This window comes from Euleptes europaea, chromosome 13, assembly GCF_029931775.1.
Source record: "Euleptes europaea isolate rEulEur1 chromosome 13, rEulEur1.hap1, whole genome shotgun sequence".
Lineage (NCBI taxonomy): Eukaryota > Metazoa > Chordata > Lepidosauria > Squamata > Sphaerodactylidae > Euleptes > Euleptes europaea.
In genome coordinates, this window is record NC_079324.1 from 8,420,296 (window position 1) to 8,439,001 (window position 18,706).

Below are 18,706 nucleotides of genomic sequence, written 5' to 3' on the forward strand. Positions count from 1 at the left end.
AATAATTATATCTGTAATGACCAATCTGGCAGACCCACAGCGGCAGCTTCTTTTCACTGTGTCCTATTTGGGCTGCAGGTGGACGGTCGCTCACAGAGGTTGTTGATGCACTGCTTCGGCAGATTTGAAACTTGCCTTTTGATCTTTGGAGAATGAGGCCATGGTTTAAATTTGTTTGAACTAGTATTGACTGCAGAGCCAGGGAGCGAAAGCAGATACAACACGTCAAGGGAACACTCACAGCAGGCCCTTTGCTGTGGACATGAGCCCGGCCGCCTCCTGGCCTGGCGATTGATCAGACAGCCCTGCATTTTGTACGGCAGCCTGTCACGCCAGAGGGGGGCTCAGCTGCCAGTCTCACCCCTTCCCATAGGCTCCAGGTAGGCTACCCATCATTTAAAAAAGATTATGAAACATCTTTGGCCTTTAACTTTTATTTTGTAAAACTGATTTTTTTTTTTTAAACCCAGGTTTGAATTTCCACTCATGCCACGGAAGCTTGCTGGCAGACCTTGGACCGGTGACACTCTCTCAGCCTAACCTACCTCACAGGGTTGTTGTGAGGAAAAAACGAAGGAGAGGAGAAGAATATAAGTTGCTTTGGGTCCCCATTGGGAAGAAAGGCAGGGTACAAATGAGTCACATATAAAACAATCAAACAAAACAGTTTCCACACTGCTCCAGGGCCAGGAAGTGTTTCGGCGATGCTATGGATACTAGCCAACTGGTGCCATTCACAGCCAGCTTTTGCTGCAAATTTGCAGAATCCTTTTCTATTCAGAGTTGTGCCCAGGAACATATGGAACACAGCAAGGATGCTCTGAATTTCTACGCCATTACTTTTGGGCACAGCTAACTTACAGATAAGTCTGGGTTGTCATGGAGGATGTGCCAAAACTTTCAATACGATGCCAAAAGGGAGATCCACAATCAGATCTCCTGACTTTTGGGGGCCAGTTTTCAGAGCACCCTGATGGAGAAAGTGTCGCTCAGCTCTTTTTTGTTGCACGGGTTCCACAAGAGAAATGACTTCCCTGAAGCTGCTGCCGGATACTCCCCGTCCCCACGACAGCAGGGGGTGATCTCTCAATCACCATCATCCTTGGCTGACACTGTGTGTCCCCCAGCAGTGGGGAAAGAAGATAGGAGTTCAATGCTCTCTACCTGTGATCAGGAAGATCAACTGGGCTGGCTGACATCACCCCAGGGCGTGGAAACGGAGGAACAAACCACCTGCCCAGAGTGCCGCGCACCCAAGAGCCTCCCAGCACAGAGCCAGTCAAACGGGCTAGAAATTTGAAAGGAACGCTTTCGCTTCTGATGGGGAAAGAACGTTTTCATTATTGCGCCACCTCACGTTAGCTTCAGAAAGCATCCAGTCTATTGGCCCTGCCTGTTTCAGAGTTGTCCTGCTAAGGGGAAAGGATAAAAAGGGATGGGAGCGAATGCCTGGCTCTTGACTGCCCCCTCCCCACGAATTCCTGAGAAACCCACTAACATGGCAGGAACGGATGAGAGCTGGGAAGAAGCCCCCCCCCCCACCACCACTATGCTCTTATTCTCTAGAGCAGGAGGTCCTAAGGATCCCGAGTGTGGAGTTCGCTGTCATCCATCCTGGTGCCCACCAAGTGTTTTCAGTAAGTGGGTGGGGTCAGGTGGCACCTCTTGCCCAGCACGGCTTCTGAGAGGCCACTGGAGATCTGACTGGTTGTGCAGATTAAAATGTTGTTGCTTCAGTGGCAGCTGCCACCAGCACTGGCTTTAATCTTTCTCCTCTTTCTCAGTGTATTTTTAAAATCATCCCTCTCCTTCCAGGCACATGGACTTCCTCTGGGTGCAGGTATGGCTCCTCCTCCTGTGGCAGGCATTTTGTGGTTGCATCTACCACACTGTGTTAAAATTCCAAAGGCGCCCTCATTCTCAAAAAGGTTGGGGACCCCTGTTCTAGAGGCCAAAGGAATCTCTGAGGTACCCTATTATTTTTAATAATGAAAGTATTTTCTGCATGGGAGACAAATGCAGAGTTGCTCATGAAGCTGAGAGAATAAGGAACAAATCCTTGGCAGAGTAACTCCACAAACAACACCCGTGCTTTGCCTCCCTGCAACAACCAGCCACTAGGTTCTAGCAACGAAACACACATTAAATAATATCAAGGAAGAAGAAACAAGGAGACACTCACCCTTACGAAGCTGGCGGGAAACCATCCTTCTTCATCATCAATCTGACCCCACCACCAGTCCTTATTGGAGGCATCCAGGACTTTGATAACGTCTCCTGCTTTAAACGCCAACTCCCGGTTGGCCATGGTGACGTGATCCCATACTGCCTCAGCGCTTACAATAGAACCGCCACTGATCAGCTTGAGGAATAAAAGAAGGGACAATCAGAAAAAAGTGCTCCTTTTCCACAGGGGAACATGCACACCCTCCTCCCACCCTCTTTCAACAATCCACAGAAACAACAGCAGGCATTTCTTCATTTTGCCACAGCATAGGGTTGTCTGGTTAAAGATCAGATTTTAAAAAATGCTCCCCCAATGGACTTCAGCCAGCTCTCAGAGCAATGGCTTTTAACACTGTCTACCTTCAAGGAAGACTTCTGAATTTGTTAATGATGCTCCAAAGGGTGAGGCACATCACATTCTGTTCACACAGCATGCGTCCCCCCTATGCTGAGATCTACTAGTCAACCTTCAGACTAGGCGGCGCCATTTCAGTATGCTAGAAAATTAGCCGATTGGAGAGAAGAATTCTAGAAAAATCTTATTGACAGTTTACACAGACTAGGAACTTTTTTTTCGTGAGGGTGACCTTCATCATGTCAACCCCTACTTGCTATTTGCATTGTGCATCACCAACCAGTGTTTTGCTGTGCCCACCATACTGTTTCCCGTTTTGGGGGCGCTGGGACTTCCCAAAGAAAACTGAAACCCAATGGATGCACATCACTCGAGTATTTCTATATCTCCAAATGCCCCCCCCCCATCCAGCTGTGTCCTGAACCTCAAAATTAACCCTCTTTAGTGGTAGCCACATCAACAGGTTTGGACTCCAGCACCTCCTGCTATAAATAAATAAATCTGCTCCCCCAATCTTCCAGGTTTTTTGAGCCACAACCTGTTAGAAAGTTTATGGTTCACCACCAATTTCACCATTCGCCCTACACCCATGACCTCCATGAGAACACTCGACATTCTATATATGCACATGGGGATAGCAGTGGTGGCCCACAGAACCACGTACCAGTGGAGGCCATTACCACATATGGGGGCACCCTGGATAAGCTTCTGAGTAGGAATACTTAAACACCCACTGGTTCAGTTCACATCCTGTTTGCCATCTGAGAACAGAGAGCCAATCAGACTGTTTGTCTGCTTGCCAACCTGTTTGTGGCAACCTGCTTCAACTATTGCTTCCCAATAACAAAGTATAGGGCAACTGGGTTTTTGGCATACGTGTGTTCTCATTTAGTCTGAAGGAGTTTGATTCCCTTCCCTGTTCTACAGAATTGCTCTGCTGGGGAGGCAATTCTCTACACAGACAGTTCAATCAGTCACAAATCATCCAATTCAGTCAAAAATAAATGCTGTGTTAAAAAAAATCCTGCTATTCTGTGTTCATCTAAGTTGACCTTAGCAACGTTAATGGCTGCTGATCTGTTTGGATCAGCAGCATTTTTACATGTGGTGTTTTATACAAAAACCCCTGGTGCAAACTTGTTCAGCATTTGTTTGAGGCCAAACTGAAAAGACCTGGTAATCCAGCTCATGTCTAATCATCACAGTTGAGCATGGTAAATTCGACTAGCCAACATGCTCAACACACAATTTGTGATTTCCTTGTTTATTATCCCACAACGCAGTCTGCAAACCTCTGACTTGGCATTAAAAGCACCCCGGAAATGCTTTATGTGACTGAAGTATTTATCGTTTTGAGAATTCTTTTTGCTTTCCTCCTGAACTCCCCCCCCCCACTCCCCATCTTTCCTGCCCAAGCCCTTGATCTTTCCTTCCAGCTCCCTAACTTCTCTCCACCTGGCAAATCACCCACTCCAGGTAAGCAGCAACTCCCCTGGAATAGCAACTTTTAAGCTAATTTCCACCTCCAACTTAAGCCCTGTTCACAAGTTACAAGCACTATGCCAATAAAGGTATTTGAATTTGAGGTTACAAGCAAACACATGTACAGTTTGTGTACAGCAAGGGCTTGATTTTTCTTTATACATGTGTTGAGTGATTCTCTTGCTACATTCAATGCATGTCAGGTTGAACATGTGATTTAAACATCACATTTATTAAGGTACTGGCCCCTGGTTTCATCTGTAAAGTGAACACATATTGGCTCTTTTGCACAAATAGATGTACGCACATACTTGCAGGATGTATATCCCTTCATTCTAACATGTGAACAGGGCTTTAGATAATGCATTTATAGTGTGAATCCAAGGCTGAATTTTTTTAAATGAGAATTGCTGGTGAGATCAGGGGGTCAGTTCAGAGTAGTAACTGATGGCAGCCAACAAAGCAAATAGTTTTCTGGAAAACACTCAGCCAAAGGTAGTCAGCAAGTGAATGTTGCTGAAAATACCTCTGGAACTCCTAGTTCATGTATACAAAAAAGGCAATCTAGGGGTAGTGACTCTTTGAAGAGAACCGCTCTGACAGGGTCTGAGGTTTCACAGCCAGGAACTTCACAGACTGGGGGTTATGCTGCAATCCTAAGCAGCGTGATTCCAGTCTGCACAAGAATTATGTTTACTCAGGCCTCAGAGGCATCTTGACTGACGAAAAGTGGTATACAAACATAACTAATTCATAATTAATTACAAAATGTCATGATATAACAACAAGGAAAGGCAGGAGAATAACCAAGGGGCAGCCATTTTCAATGGCAAGCATATGAAGGCTCAGTTCAGAAATCATAAAATCATGGTTTATTTGAACTATGGTTAATTTGGGAAACTAAGATGAGATGTATTGACATGGAAGCACAAAAACATGCCCTCACTATGGCAGTAGCCACATGTTTGGTGGGAACTGATAGGAATGGTGCCCACACGCCCCTGTTCTTTCCCTGCTGCCACCACCTTGTTCTTTCCCCTTTTCCCAAAAGTGCAGATGAAAAGGAAATTTTATTTCCCCTCACCTCCCATGGCCTGGAATCTGCCTTGAGTCTCAGTAGGAAAGGTGAGCTAAACAACTAAGCAAGCAAGTCATGGTTTAGTATGACGCCTGAATGTCTAGTTTAGTCCTAACTCATACTGTACTGTATGTCTAGTTTAGTCCTAACTCATACTGTACTGTATGTCTAGTTTAGTCCTAACTCATGTGCTTCAGTGAAACAGTTTACCCAAATTTCCCAATCTTGGTTTTGTTTCATGAGTTCTAATTGCATGGTTCCCTTGTGGTAGTAGGGTTTTTTTTTTTTTAATGACACAGAATTATGGGACTGCTAATCATAAAACCGTCGGTTGCCACAACCATGCTATTTCAAGTTTCCCCACAGCTCCCTTCCTAATTTCGACACTCTCACTTTTTCATAGCAGCGGCTGTTCTGCTGTTCCATGTCACTACTGTCAAGGTGATCCACAGGTGATCCTATTTTGTTTTGAAACAAGTATATAATTAGGGGGAAAGGGATGCAAGAATAATATCAAAATCCATGGAGCATTTGGAGAAATATGAAGCTATTATGGATTAAAAATGTAGCATGGATTACTATCAGAACTGACAGATTCTGCACATGAACAGCTGTGCTTATAAACAATTAAATGGGCATTGACATGTGCCAGAGGTGATATAGACAAGGTGGGCCTGCAAAAGCACAAATCCATTAACTACAAGAAAGGGGAGGGGGTTTAGTAATTGTAAGGTTGTGTTTCAGTCAAGTGAGCAGCTGATCTACGTAAGTATCATGTAATTGGGCCAGTTGGTCAACTGACCTACAAGAGCCTCATGATCCAGAACTGACCTACTGGATCATCATGTATGGAGGCTCATGAGACACAGTGTGGTGTAGCACTTGGACTACTGGATTACTATTGGGGGAATCCAGTACTCTGCCATGAAGCTCAGCGGCCAACCGTCATCTCTTTCAGCCAAACTGATCTCACAGGGTTGTTGTAAGGATTGAATAGGAGGAAGAAACCATGTACGGCACTCTGCATTCCTTCTGGGAAGAGCTGGGGGAAAACAGGCTTTGGTGTGGTCAGGTGCACCAAAGTGTGGGGTGTAATAAGGGGGTTCCCTTCATGTTTCTGGCAAGGGAAGCATTCTGACTCAGCCCGCTGGGTTTAAGCCTTAAATCAGGTGAGGAGAGAGGTATCTGGGCAGTAACTGAACTTTTGTTTTGAGGCTCTTTGCTCCTCAGCTGCCTTGGAAGAGGTGACACTTATACAAGTCTCTGGGGGAAACAACAAATAAGTTTTTTTTTTAATTAACCACAAATGTTTGTAAAATAATAATACATTCTTGCTTCGCAGTGATACCGTAAGTGTATGCATTGCCTATGAATCCATTCCCAATAATCCTTTGCTCCTCTCACAGAAATCTGAAAGGTATCCCTGTGGAAATTGTCTGACAGAGCCCTCCAGTTTAATCCAATATCTCGTCTTAGCTGGTTAAGCGCTGAAGGATCTTCCATGGTTCTAGGTGTCAAAGAAATCCTACTCTGAAGATGTGTGATCAGCATGGGCTGGTAATGACCCTGTGAAACCCGTGAACCTCCCGTGATGGGCCACATAGTGCAATGGTAGAATTTGTGCAGAAGATTCCAGATTCCATCTCCAGCGTTCCTAGTTAAAGGACCTCATATATCAAGGCTGGAAGAGATTTCTGTGTGTGACCTTGGAGAATGGCTGCCAGTCAGAGGAGACTGCATCGGGTTACAGTTGTTAATTATTGGACTTTGGGTACCAACTAGATGTGGCAGGCATCCCCAGGTTCACCCTGCACCACCTTAGTGAGTTTCTAACTGGGAACTCCTTTAAACCACAGGGGCCTGATTCTGTTCAAGACCACTGCGGCACAGGGGGAGGCAGGGATCCTGCTTCCCCCCTCCCCAATCAGTTTTTCATCCCCCAAATGGCATTGGGGGTCATTATTTGCCCACTGGGAACTCACTTTTTAAAATGAGGCCTGTCATGTCTTGTCTTTGATCTTTAGTATTTTGTGCTTATGATTTAGATAAATGACAGACAGGTAAAAGTTCAGATGACTGAATGACTCAGGTAACTGTTTTAGCTTATCTGTCAATGCCATCCTCTCCATTTCCTCAACTAAGCTGCCAGGCAGTTCAGTTTGAGCTGAAGACGTTTTGGGCTCTTTTAACAGCTGGACTTGAGAAGGGCAGAACTGTTATGTCATGGTTTCATGCTGTTACCCCCCTCGGGGGGGGGGGGGCTTGCATCCCCATGACGGGCTGAGGGAAGGCCAAGGTTCAAGTTGCCTGGGTTTCTAATGACCTTGCGGAGTCTCTGAGAACTTGGGAGTACATCTGGTTGGGACATTGGGCCCTGAGGTGGAAAATCAAAATGGCACCCTGAATGGGCCCTGTGCAGCAATCTACCAGAGGTTCTCCTGCTCAAAGCCCCACTGGAGCTCATTCAGTGGTGCTTTGCTCAGGGAAGCAAGTGGATTGTACCCTCCCGGTCAGAGCTGCTGCCTTCAATGGTGCCCAGCATCTGCCACCTGACCTGGACCCCTGGTAAGGTTGCCATTGTTGGAGAGAGGGCTGGGTCCCTTTTGCCTGTGAGCTCGTCCTCTTAGAGAAGCAACATCCAGGGCAAGATACAAACGGTCATGAAATGGGAAGATCGGGCCATGGGCTGCAAGTTCAAGGCCCAGCATCTCAACTTAAAATGGTTGCATATAACGGGAGGAACCTATTCCTGGACTCTGATGAGCGACTTCTGGTCAGAGTAGATGAGGCTGAGTTAGACAGGCCAATGGTCTAACTCGACTAAAAGCAGCTCTGCGTGTTCGAAGGTGAGTTCACCTGTCCCCAGTGTCCTCACCAAAGACATCCTTCTCCAGTCTTAAGAAAAAAATGCAGCAAAACCCTCAACACATCATTGCTGTGACAAGCAATCTGGGACGAGGCTCCAAGTCAGAGCATGTCATCTTCAATGAACGGCTAATCACAAATGACTTGTTATGACAATGGAAGGCTCCAAAGGACAGCTACTGAAATCTCATGTCACAAACAGGGTAACCACAGGACATCCACTCATGTTGATCTACGTCCCTGTCCCACCAACAGCAACACTCAGCAATCTTTCAATACCTTTCTGATCACATCTAATCACCCACAAGCAGAATCATACTCCCTCCCTCTTTCTGGCATTCTATTTTTATTTTTTGCTAGGTTGTTCAGACTGGCACTTCTGTCACCAGGGAAAAAACCCCGTGCAGGAACCTGCTGACCCTGGTCATCTACCTAGCTAAAAGTACACCCACTACCTTGGCCACTATCCCCTCTCACCTATGGTCACTATATTTGACACTGCAGAATAAGGAAAGTATTTTTGAGCATCTATGTGAACACATGTAGCTGCCTTATACTGAATCAGCTCGTTGATCCATCAAGGTCAGTATTGTCTACTCTGACTGACAGCAGCTCTCCAGGGAATCAGGAAAAAGCTCTTTCACATCACCTGCTGCCTGGTCCTTACTGGAGATGCCAGGGATTGAATCTGAGACCTTCTGCATACCAAGCAGATGCTCTACCACTGAGCCACAGCCCCTCCCCTAAGAGTGCTTATCCCTCAGCCCAGAGCAATTGAACAGGAGCACGGCTTAAACTGCAATACTAGGTCAGATGACTGGCCAATGTAGCTCAGCACTCAGAACTCTGTCTGACAGCAGCTATCCAGGATCACAGTCAGAGAAACGCCTTTCTCAGAATCTGCTACCTGAAATAATTCAATTGCCAATACTAGAGACTGGGCCTGTATGTGATTTGCCGCTCACCAACCCTTTTGACGTTGCTGATAATTAAACTCCCCTGTAGCATTCATGCAGGGGATCCTGCCACTGCTTCGGAAGGCGAACTTCCAATCAGCAGCTGCCTCCATGTAGATGAAATCATCCCCGTGCCTAAATACACTAAGCAGGGGGTTCGACTGCCCTCCCTTTGCCCTTCGATACTCAGGGCAGAGAAATCTATGTCTGCCTATGGGGCTGAAGCAGGAAGAAAGGACTGCTGGGAGCTCCAGTGATATCTCTTCTCTTCCTAGTGATCCACCACTTTGTTTTTCTCAGTGGGGACAGCATACATCACTCTCTGGGCATGTGCAAGCTCCTCTGTTTGCCCAGTCCCCTTCCTGGAAGCCAACCCATGGAAACTTTCTGGTTAAGCGGATCTGGTGAGGCAGGGATGTGAAAGATGTCCTCCTGAGACCCTGGAGAGCTGCTGCCAGTCAAGCATAGACAAGACAGGACCTCCATAGATCAGGGGCCTGAATCAGTAGAAGGCAATTTTGAAGGTGACTTTTCTTTTTTTGCAGACACACAAAATGAAGAACAAAATGTGGTTTGTAAGCTTTATTTCTCAAATTTCATGTTGAGCTCTTACAGGAACCTCCAATGAAATTAAGGTCCCTGCAGTCCTGGGATGGCCCAGCACTGTGTGCGAGACAGAGGACTTTGTCTCAGGGCAAGTTTACAATTCCGTAACTGGTTCTCGCCAATCCGCAGCAGCCGACTCCTGCCTGCCTGTCACCGTAGAGACAGGGTCACCTAAAAGGTGTGGCTGCCTGGCAGGGAAGCGCGCCTCTTATGCAGCAGTGCCAACCAAAGAACCCAAGGCAAGTCTGTCGGCATCAACACTGCTTAGGTAACCTCGCCTGTATCTTGACTCCACTGTCATTTGAAAGGGACCACGTCCTGGAAGGTGGAAAGGAAAGAGAACCACGTCCTTGCCTGGGATGACTTTTGCCTACCTCGGCCCTTGAGGGGGCAAATCAGCCAGGAAACACAGGCAGCCAGAGCACACCAACACGCACACTACACTTAGTAAGGGACAGCAACCCAGTGTGGTATACTGAAGAGAGGAAATGGAGATCAAGTCCCAGGTCACCTATGGAATTATCCATAAGACCGAAGATGGAGTCCTAACGTGATTTCATCTTTGCAGAGAGAAATGAAGTCCCCTTCCCCACTCCCCAAAAAATGTCCATGAAATCCTTCAGATGTTGGCCAGAGCCACCCTGAATAGAGAAATATCTGGAAATGGGAGAGGATGACTGTAAACACAACCTCGAGAATTTCACAAAACTGTCCAGCGTGGCGACTGCTCGAGGCGTTACTTCCCCCCCCCCCCAACTTCTGAAGGGATTCAAACGCTTTCAACTACCTTCACCAGCAGACCATCCGCTACGCAGAATCTCTCCGGATCCCACACTTCTGGTTATTACAAAGTGCTAGAGAAGAATAATTACTAGTTAATAATAGCACAACCCACTCGGAAGGCAAGGTGACACCGTCTGGCCTCGAGAATGGCGACAGCGCTTGCCCAGAACGTCTCCTCTCTCCCTTGGTAATCAAGACCTTCCACTTAAATTCTTTGCTGGAAGTACCGGCCGTGCAGAAAGCTGAGGGCGGAGGTCCGTCACCAGTCCCTCGCCTCCTTCCAGGTCACTTCGCGGAAGCGTTTCTGCCTCTCTGCTGCTATCCTTTCTCTCCCTGACTCCTTACTTAGCACTTACAGCTCTCGGACTTGCGTAGAAAGCCTCTCACTGGAAAAGACCAACTCAGGTTCCATTACTTATTCACGAGTCTCTTTCGCTTGTTCTATTACCGGCCTCCCAAATGGAATTCCACAAGAACCTCCTCCATCTGGATCCAGCTACTACTGACCTGACCTTGCCGCTTAAAACAAAGATGAAAATGAAACAGACGTCATCTAAAGCTGTTATGGACAAGGCTTGTAAACAGCAGCCTACTTCCTTGCCCCGAGCAGGGGTAGAGCAAGGAAAGAAAGCTTGGACAGGCGGCCTAGAAGCAATTTTTGTGAGCAAGTAACTTCTAGGGTCTAATCTGAAAGCCTTCTGAGTTTGATCTCAGGAATGCTTCTGTGGCAGTAAGCCCCACTAATGCTGATGGGACTTCCCTCAAGTTTGTGCTGGATTGCTGCCCTAGAAATTTAAAATACTGTCCAGGCGGAGACATTTGCAATACAATTAAGGACTTCTGACTCTTCTCAAATTGGCTCCAGCAGATCAGTGTGACAGCTGCCCTGGTGCCCACTGTGAAACTGAAGGCCCTGCGGGTGAGTGACTCTGGACACCGCTGGCTGGTAGGCAAACAGGGGCAGGGGCCTTTGTCGGCTACTGGTGGGCTTCCCAGGAGCGTTCCCAAGAGAGAGGGACCTTTGGTCTGATCCAGCAAGTACTTATGAGCTGCAACGGACCAGTGGAGAACCTCACCTCAGCCTACGTCCCTCTGAGTCAGCACACTGTGTCAGGGGCTCATGCAGTTTCTGAAGCTTAGAAGATTGCTATAGAAAAGTAGTCCTATGAGAAAAGTAGTCATACCTTCTGTGCAAGGGCAGACAATGCTAGGACCATTCTGGCTTGTTTATCCCCCCCCCCCCAATATTTTAAACAAATTGTACTCCGGCATACCTCATTTTATTCATATCTATTGCTACAGATTGCGATATTGATGTTTTATCATTTGCCAAATTCTGGAATACCTTGTATGATTTGTTATGCCAATAAAGGTTTTTGAATTTGAATTTGAATTTGAACAAATTGATTTTTTTCTGCAAATTGGTGTTCTAGGTTTTCAGAAACCTATGTCCTAGCCCTGGCTGGCCCCATTGTGTGGGTTTTTTGGTCCACGGGGGTGGGGGCAAACATGGCTGTTTGATGTAAGGATGGAAAGACACACAGATCCAGTTCACAAGTACACATGTAGACTGTTGAAGTCTTCATTCTGCATTTGCCATTTTGATAATCCACCCATTTCCCAATCCCCTTTTCTCGTTCTGCTTATCTTGCTGCTATTCCGGGAACATTTGCAGAAGCAATTTCATCATTTTGTGGCCTTTTTGAACTTGTTGGGTTTTTTTATTTAAAATTACAACAAACTGGCCCTCTCTTCTGAAATAATTTGTTGTGTTTCTTTTTTCCACCTGTGCAAATAAAGGGGGAAGAATAACTAATCAGAGATCTATTTAATCGCTGTTCCCTCTTTTGCATCCCAACTTCACCCCCTTGCCCCCTAAACAATGCCACTGAGGAGGCTGGATTGCTGATGAACTCCTGGTAGGTTGCTCAGAAGAAACAATCCAAGACAATTTAGGATGCGGAAGGGAAGAAAAGCTACAGCAGGAAGAATTGTCTCTGCTAATGAGTGGTGCCAAACAAGGTCTTATCCTGCTGCCAGCTTTACATGGGAGGAGGCTCAGGAGCTGAAGAGCTCTTTTGTCACTGCAGTCTTGCACTCTGGTGCATTCAGCAAGAACTGGGCATGAGAGCAACCTCTCAGGAATGCGCAACAGCACCATGCAAGGAAAGCCTTGCGCTACGCCAGACATGGCAGAGATGTGAAACACAAAACTGAACATGACCCACCTGCATTGTACATCAGCCTGCCACATGCTTGGATCCCCCCCACACACACACCATTTATGCAGTCCAAACAGGCAGCAAACATAGTCCCCGAGTCCCTGTTGGGCCTCCATCCATACATGGCTGGTGGGGATATTGCACGTAAGGAGTTCTTTCCGATGAGGAAAGATGAGCTGATGCATCTGAATCATTAGACTTGCAGGTGGTCGGGCAATGAAGGGATACAGGCGGAGCCAGTTGTTCTAAAGTAGTGGTTCCCAAACCTTTTGGCCCACCGCCTCCTTGGTTCCACAAACTCAACCCCAGCACCCCCTACCCTATCCTATCAAAAGCATTATTCAAAATAGGGGTTTGCATGACTCACTAAAGAAGATAATAACAATAAAATTTCAAAACAGTAACAATTAATTGCACATCTAATCAAAATCAAATTAAAACTTTTTAGTTGAAAAACTGATGAACTTGGTTCCAGTGGTACCAGCTCTTCAAAGTCTGGAAAAAAATTCTGATAGTTTCCACCAAATTTGCCAGCATGGTGCCATAGCTGGATCTATTGTAAATTAGTGAACTCACAGTTGAGGGGGCCCACCTCTAGCGCCCCCTGCTGCCCCCTTGCCTCTTAAAGCCCCCCTAGGTAATCCCACCGCCCCCCAGGGGTTGTTTTGCCCACTTTGGGAACCACTGCTCTAAAGGGAATCTGCCATTGGGACTGCCTAGTTTAGAAAAGAAGAAGAGTTGGTTTTTATACACTGCTTTTCTCTACCATAAGCAGTCTCAAAGTGACTTACCATCTCCTTCCAAAGGCACCTTGTGAGGTAGGTGGGGCTGAGAGAGTTCTGAGAGAACTGTGACTGGCCCAAGGTCACCCAGCAGGCTTCATGTGGAGAGGAGTGGGGAATCAGGCCCAGTTCTCCAGGTTAGAGTCCGCTGCTCTTAACCACTACACCTAGGGTTGCCAACCTCCAGGTACTAGCTGGAGATCTCCTGCTATTACAACTGAACTCCAGCCAATAGAGATCAGTTCCCCTGGAGAAAAGGGCCGCTTTGGCCATTGGACTCTATGGCACTGAAGTCCCTCCCTTCCCCAAACCCCACCCTCCTCAGTCTCCGCCCCAAAAACCTCCCGCCGGTGGTGAAGAGGGACCTGGCAGCCCTAACTACACCATTGACAGAAAGGGAATGTTGTCTAGTAAACAGGAAGGGAGCAGAACCAGTTGGACTGGGAGGAGCAAGGTGATGAGACGAGCTACCATAGTGAAGCTACGCGAGCTCAACTGTTCCTCTGAGAAGCAGCAGGAGATGCAGGGCTGGGTTCTTGCTTAGCTCCCTGAAGGCACACAGTTTGAATTTGCTCCCCACCTCTGCTCTCAGCGCTAGTTCTCCAGCCAAGGGACTGCCTGGGACACGGCCATGGCTTGTTCCCAGCTAGTGGCGGTGCAGGAGGAGGAGGAGGTCACAGAAGAAAGCCAAGCCCAGGATTCCCTGTTATAATGCTGCAAATAAATTATATAAAACTGTTCTTCACATGTGGTAGAGCTGCAGTTGAGCCCAAACATATTGGATGAAAGTGATTGGAATCATATCCAGCGGCCTTGAAATTGTTATTCCAATAAGGCCAGAAACAATTTTATTAAATTATTTTCCAGATAAACCAAACGATATTCGAGTTATGTTTCTCCATATGTTAACGGTTGCTAGAACAAATCTTGTGAGATATTGGAAAAGCAATAAATTCCCTGATTTAAATAATTGGCTTGATAAGGTTAAAGAAACCTATGCTTTAATTAAATTGACGTATTATAATAATGACAAAAATACGGAAGAATTGGATGCTCACTGGAATGTAATAATTTCAAGGATGGAAAAAACACTCCAATGTGTGAATCGCAGAGAGGTAGTGATGTAATAATCACAAGGATTTTAAATAAATAGAGTATTGCTTGGTTCACTGTTATGGGTATTTTAGTTATATTAGCAACACGCTTTTAGTTTCTTTTCAAGAATTGGTATTATGAGTATTTTAGTAATGTTATATTTCCATTTTCTTTTATTGTTATAATATATATATATTTCTTATTATATATATATATATATATATATATATATGTTATAATATATATATATTTTCTCTTAATAAATTCTCTTTTTAAAAAAAGAGGAGGCGACAGGCTTGATTCATGCCCCCTTGCCGCCCTCTGGACCCATGCCACCACTAGCCAGGTCCAAAGCGGGGTCCCTGTCGAGGCACCGGAAATACTCCTTGGGCTTGGCTTGCTGCTCCCAGCCTCGTGGCAGCTTGTCGGAAGAGAGAACTGCCTCCCAGGACACTGGCTGGGTCTGAGCCAAGCTCCGGCAGCAGTGCTGGAGCACAGGAAGAGATGATGGGGGGGGGGCTACTTGGGGTGGCAGTACACTCTCATCTGGCCCTGGTTACATTCAGCAAGACAGTTCACAAGTTGTGCAACACTGCCACGGAGAGCTGTGGCTAGAGACGGACTGGGGGAGATCTACTGGAGTGCTGTAATACAGAGATCCAAAGACATTCCCCTGCATCACAGCTATTCTGTGGCCAGGAAACACAATCACCAATTCACAAGCTTGAATCCCAAGTGCCAAGGTTTGTAGCCCAAACAGACTACCCAATCAGCTTTGAGAAGGCATAGAGTATTGGCTACTTTGCACTGGAAATACACAAACCAGCATCAGGATAGGCCTCAAGCCCAATATCATGGACTCAGAACTAAACACTACTTAGATTATCCTATTTCATTGTGATTTATTATAGTATACTCCATGCCCTGACCTTGATGGCCCAGGTCAGCCTGATTTTGTCAGATCTTGGAAGCTAAGCAGGGTCGGCTCTGGTTAGTATTGGGATGGGAGACCACCAAGGACGTCCAGGGTTCCTATGCAGAGGCAGGCAATGGCAAACCACCTCTGAATGCCTCTTGCCTTGAAAACCCTATGGGGTTGCCATAAGTTGGCTGCAACTTGGCGGCACTTTACACCACGACTCCATGCAAGAGCAGCCATTCCAGAGCTATCCAGTTTAGACATTACACTCAAGGCAATTCAAGGTGTTTCCCCAGTCCAAGCACACCAAAGATTTGCTGCTGCCTCCTGTGCAGCCTCTGGCTAGGTTGCCTGCCCTAATGAGACTCCTCAGAGCACCACAGCACGTCCCCATAGGTGTTGTGCAAGATGGCACTCGGTGCCATTAGAACTCAGGAATCTATTCCAGGCCCTTACAGTGGCGGAAGAGCCAGAGACACTGCCAGCGGAAGAAACACAAACACAAGGAAGACAGAGGAGGACAGGGGGACACAAAGAGATGGCACTGTACCCCTCAAGCTTAATATTCCAATCATGAGTGACATCCCACCAAGTTTCAGTAATGCCTATTTAGGTCAAAATCCCCTTCCTGTATGTTTCCCATTATTGTACAGACATCGGAATTCATGGTTTATGTGTCCCGAGGTTTTCGTTTCTGTACTTACCTGCGAGTTTATGTTTCCTCACATACATGCCATTCCCCGCAAATCTTTATTGTTCTCATTTCCAGTTGTTGTCATCATACTAGGCTTTAAGTTTTTGTCTCACTTCCCCATAGGATTTAGTTTAAAGCCCTCCTTATCAGGTTTGCAAGGCTCTCACCAAACACATTTTTCCAACCCTCATGAGGTGCAAACCATCTCCCGATAGAAGAGCTTCATCTCGAAAGCGTAAGCCATGGTCCAAAAATCCAAATTTTTCTTGACGACACCATCTACGCAGCCAGTCATTAATCTGGAGTATTCTACTTGCCCTATCTAAACCATGACCTTTGACAGGAAGAACTGACGAAAAAACAACCTGCGCCCCAAGATCCTTCACCTCCTTATCCAGAGCTGCATAGCCTCTTTTAATAAGCTCTGAGCTGTGTTGGGCAATATAGAATCACAGAATTACAGAATTATAGAGTTGGAAGGGATCACCAGGGTCATCTAGTCCAACCCCCTGCACAATGCAGGACATTCACAACTACCTCCCCACCCCGCACACTCCCAGTGACCAGAAGATGGCCAAGATGCCTTCCCTCTCATCATCTGCCTAAGGTCACAGAATCAGCATTACTGACAAATGGCCATCTAACCTTAAAAACCTCCAGGAAAGGAGAGCTTACAACCTCCCGAGAAAGCCTGTTCCACTGAGGAACTGCTCTAACTGTTAGAAAATTCTCCCTAATGTCAAGACGGAAACTGTTTTTATTTAATTTCAACCCGTTGGTTCTGGTCCGACCTCCTGGGGCAACAGAAAACAACTCGGCACCATCCTCTCTATGACAGCCTTTCAAGTACTTGAAGATGGTTATCATGTCCCCTCTCAGTCTTCTCCTCTTCAGGCTAAACATAGCCAGCTCCTTCAACCTTTCCTCACACAGGACTTGGATTCCAGACCCCTCAACATCCTTGTTGCCCTCCTCTGGACACATTCCAGCTTGTCTACATCTTTCTTAAATTGTGGTTCCCAAAACTGAACACAGTATTCTAGGTAAGGTCTAACTAGAGCAAAGTGATACCATCACTTCACGTGATCTGGACACTATACTTCTGTTGATGCAGCCCAAGACCACATTTGCCTTTTTAGCTACCACATCACACTGCTGAGTCATGCTCAGTGTTTGGTCTACTAAGACCCCAAGATCATTTGTTCTCACATGAATGAGCAAGAAAGGGTAATAATCTGTGGGCTTGATGAGTCTTCCTACCCTTTCTGTCACATCCTGGACATCTCTGCCAACAGAACCAAATCGTTGAATATGCTTTGTGATGTTCAGCTGCAGGCAGGAGGCCAGCTTTGGCTCAGTCTGCTCAGGGGCCCCAGAAGAAAGCCAAGCCCAGGATTCCCTGTTATAATAATAAATTATATAAAACTGTTCTTCACATGTGGTAGAGCTGCAGTTGAGCCCAAACATATCGGATGAAAGTGCTCAGGGGCCATCTCAGTGGCTCTGGGGCCCCAGAATAAGGGAGTAGTGGCAGTAGTGGGCAGGGCCGTGGGTATTTGGCCCAGTGTAGCTGCCCTGAATAAGTAAGAGGCCACAATCAGAACAGAATATTGAGAAACGTAATGATTTCCAATTGGCAAAGGTGTCAGACAAGGATGTATTTTATCTCCCTATCTCTTCAATCTATATGCAGAACATATAATTAGGAAAATTGGATTAGATTTAGATTAAGGTGGAGTGAAAATTGGAGGGAGGAACATTAATAATTTGAGATATGCCGATGACGCTACATTATTGGCAAAAAATAGTGAAGATTTGAAACGACTACTGCTGAAAGTTAAAAGACAAAGTGCCAAAGCAGGACTATAGCTGAACATCAAGAAAACAAAAGTAATCACTACAGGAGAATTACACAACTTTAAGGTTGACAATTAGGAAATTCAAATTGTTCAAGACTTTCTACTCCTTGGCTCCACCATCAACCAAAAGGGAGACTACAGCCAAGAAATCATAAGGAGATTGAGACTAGGAAGGGCAGCCATGAAGGAGCTAGAAAAGATTCTGAAGTGTAAGGATATGTCACTGGCCACCAAGACTAGATTAATTCATGCCATCATATTCCCTATTACTATGTATGGGTGTGAAAGCTGGACAGTGAAGAAAGCTGATAGGAAGAAAATAGATTCCTTTGAAATGTGGTGTTGGAGGAGAGTGTTACGGATACCGTGGACTGCCAAAAAAACAAATCAGTGGGTTATAGATCAAATCAAGCCTGAACTGACCCTAGAAGCTAAAATGACTAAACTGAGGCTATCGTATTTTGGTCAAGTCATGAGACGACAAGAGTCACTGGAAAAGATAGTCATGCTAGGAAAAATTGAAGGCAGCAAGAAAAGAGGAAGACCCAACAAGAGATGGATTGACTCAATAAAGGAAGCCACAGCCTTCAATTTGCAAGATCTGAGCAAGGCTGTCAAAGATAGGACATTTTGGAGGACTGTCATTCATAGGGTCGCCATGAGTCGGAAGCGACTTGACGGCACTTAACACACACACACAAATAAAATACAGTGTACACTGCATCATAGGTGGAGGCCGTTGTTAGTTGGTTTGTTGTTTGTTGTTGCTCTTGTTTAACAGCTG

The 18,706-nt window shown here is 46.1% G+C and overlaps 1 protein-coding gene across 2 annotated transcripts in view; it reads right to left on the reverse strand.

Annotated features, from left to right (window-relative positions):
- Window positions 1–18,706, reverse strand: part of ARHGEF9 (Cdc42 guanine nucleotide exchange factor 9) — a 182,099-nt gene that overhangs the window by 116,627 nt on the left and 46,766 nt on the right. For both annotated transcript variants that reach the window (XM_056859261.1, XM_056859260.1), the window contains exon 2: window positions 2,183–2,362. In XM_056859261.1, coding sequence (XP_056715239.1) covers window positions 2,183–2,362 — 180 coding nt within the window. The remainder of the gene's footprint in view (window positions 1–2,182; window positions 2,363–18,706) is intronic.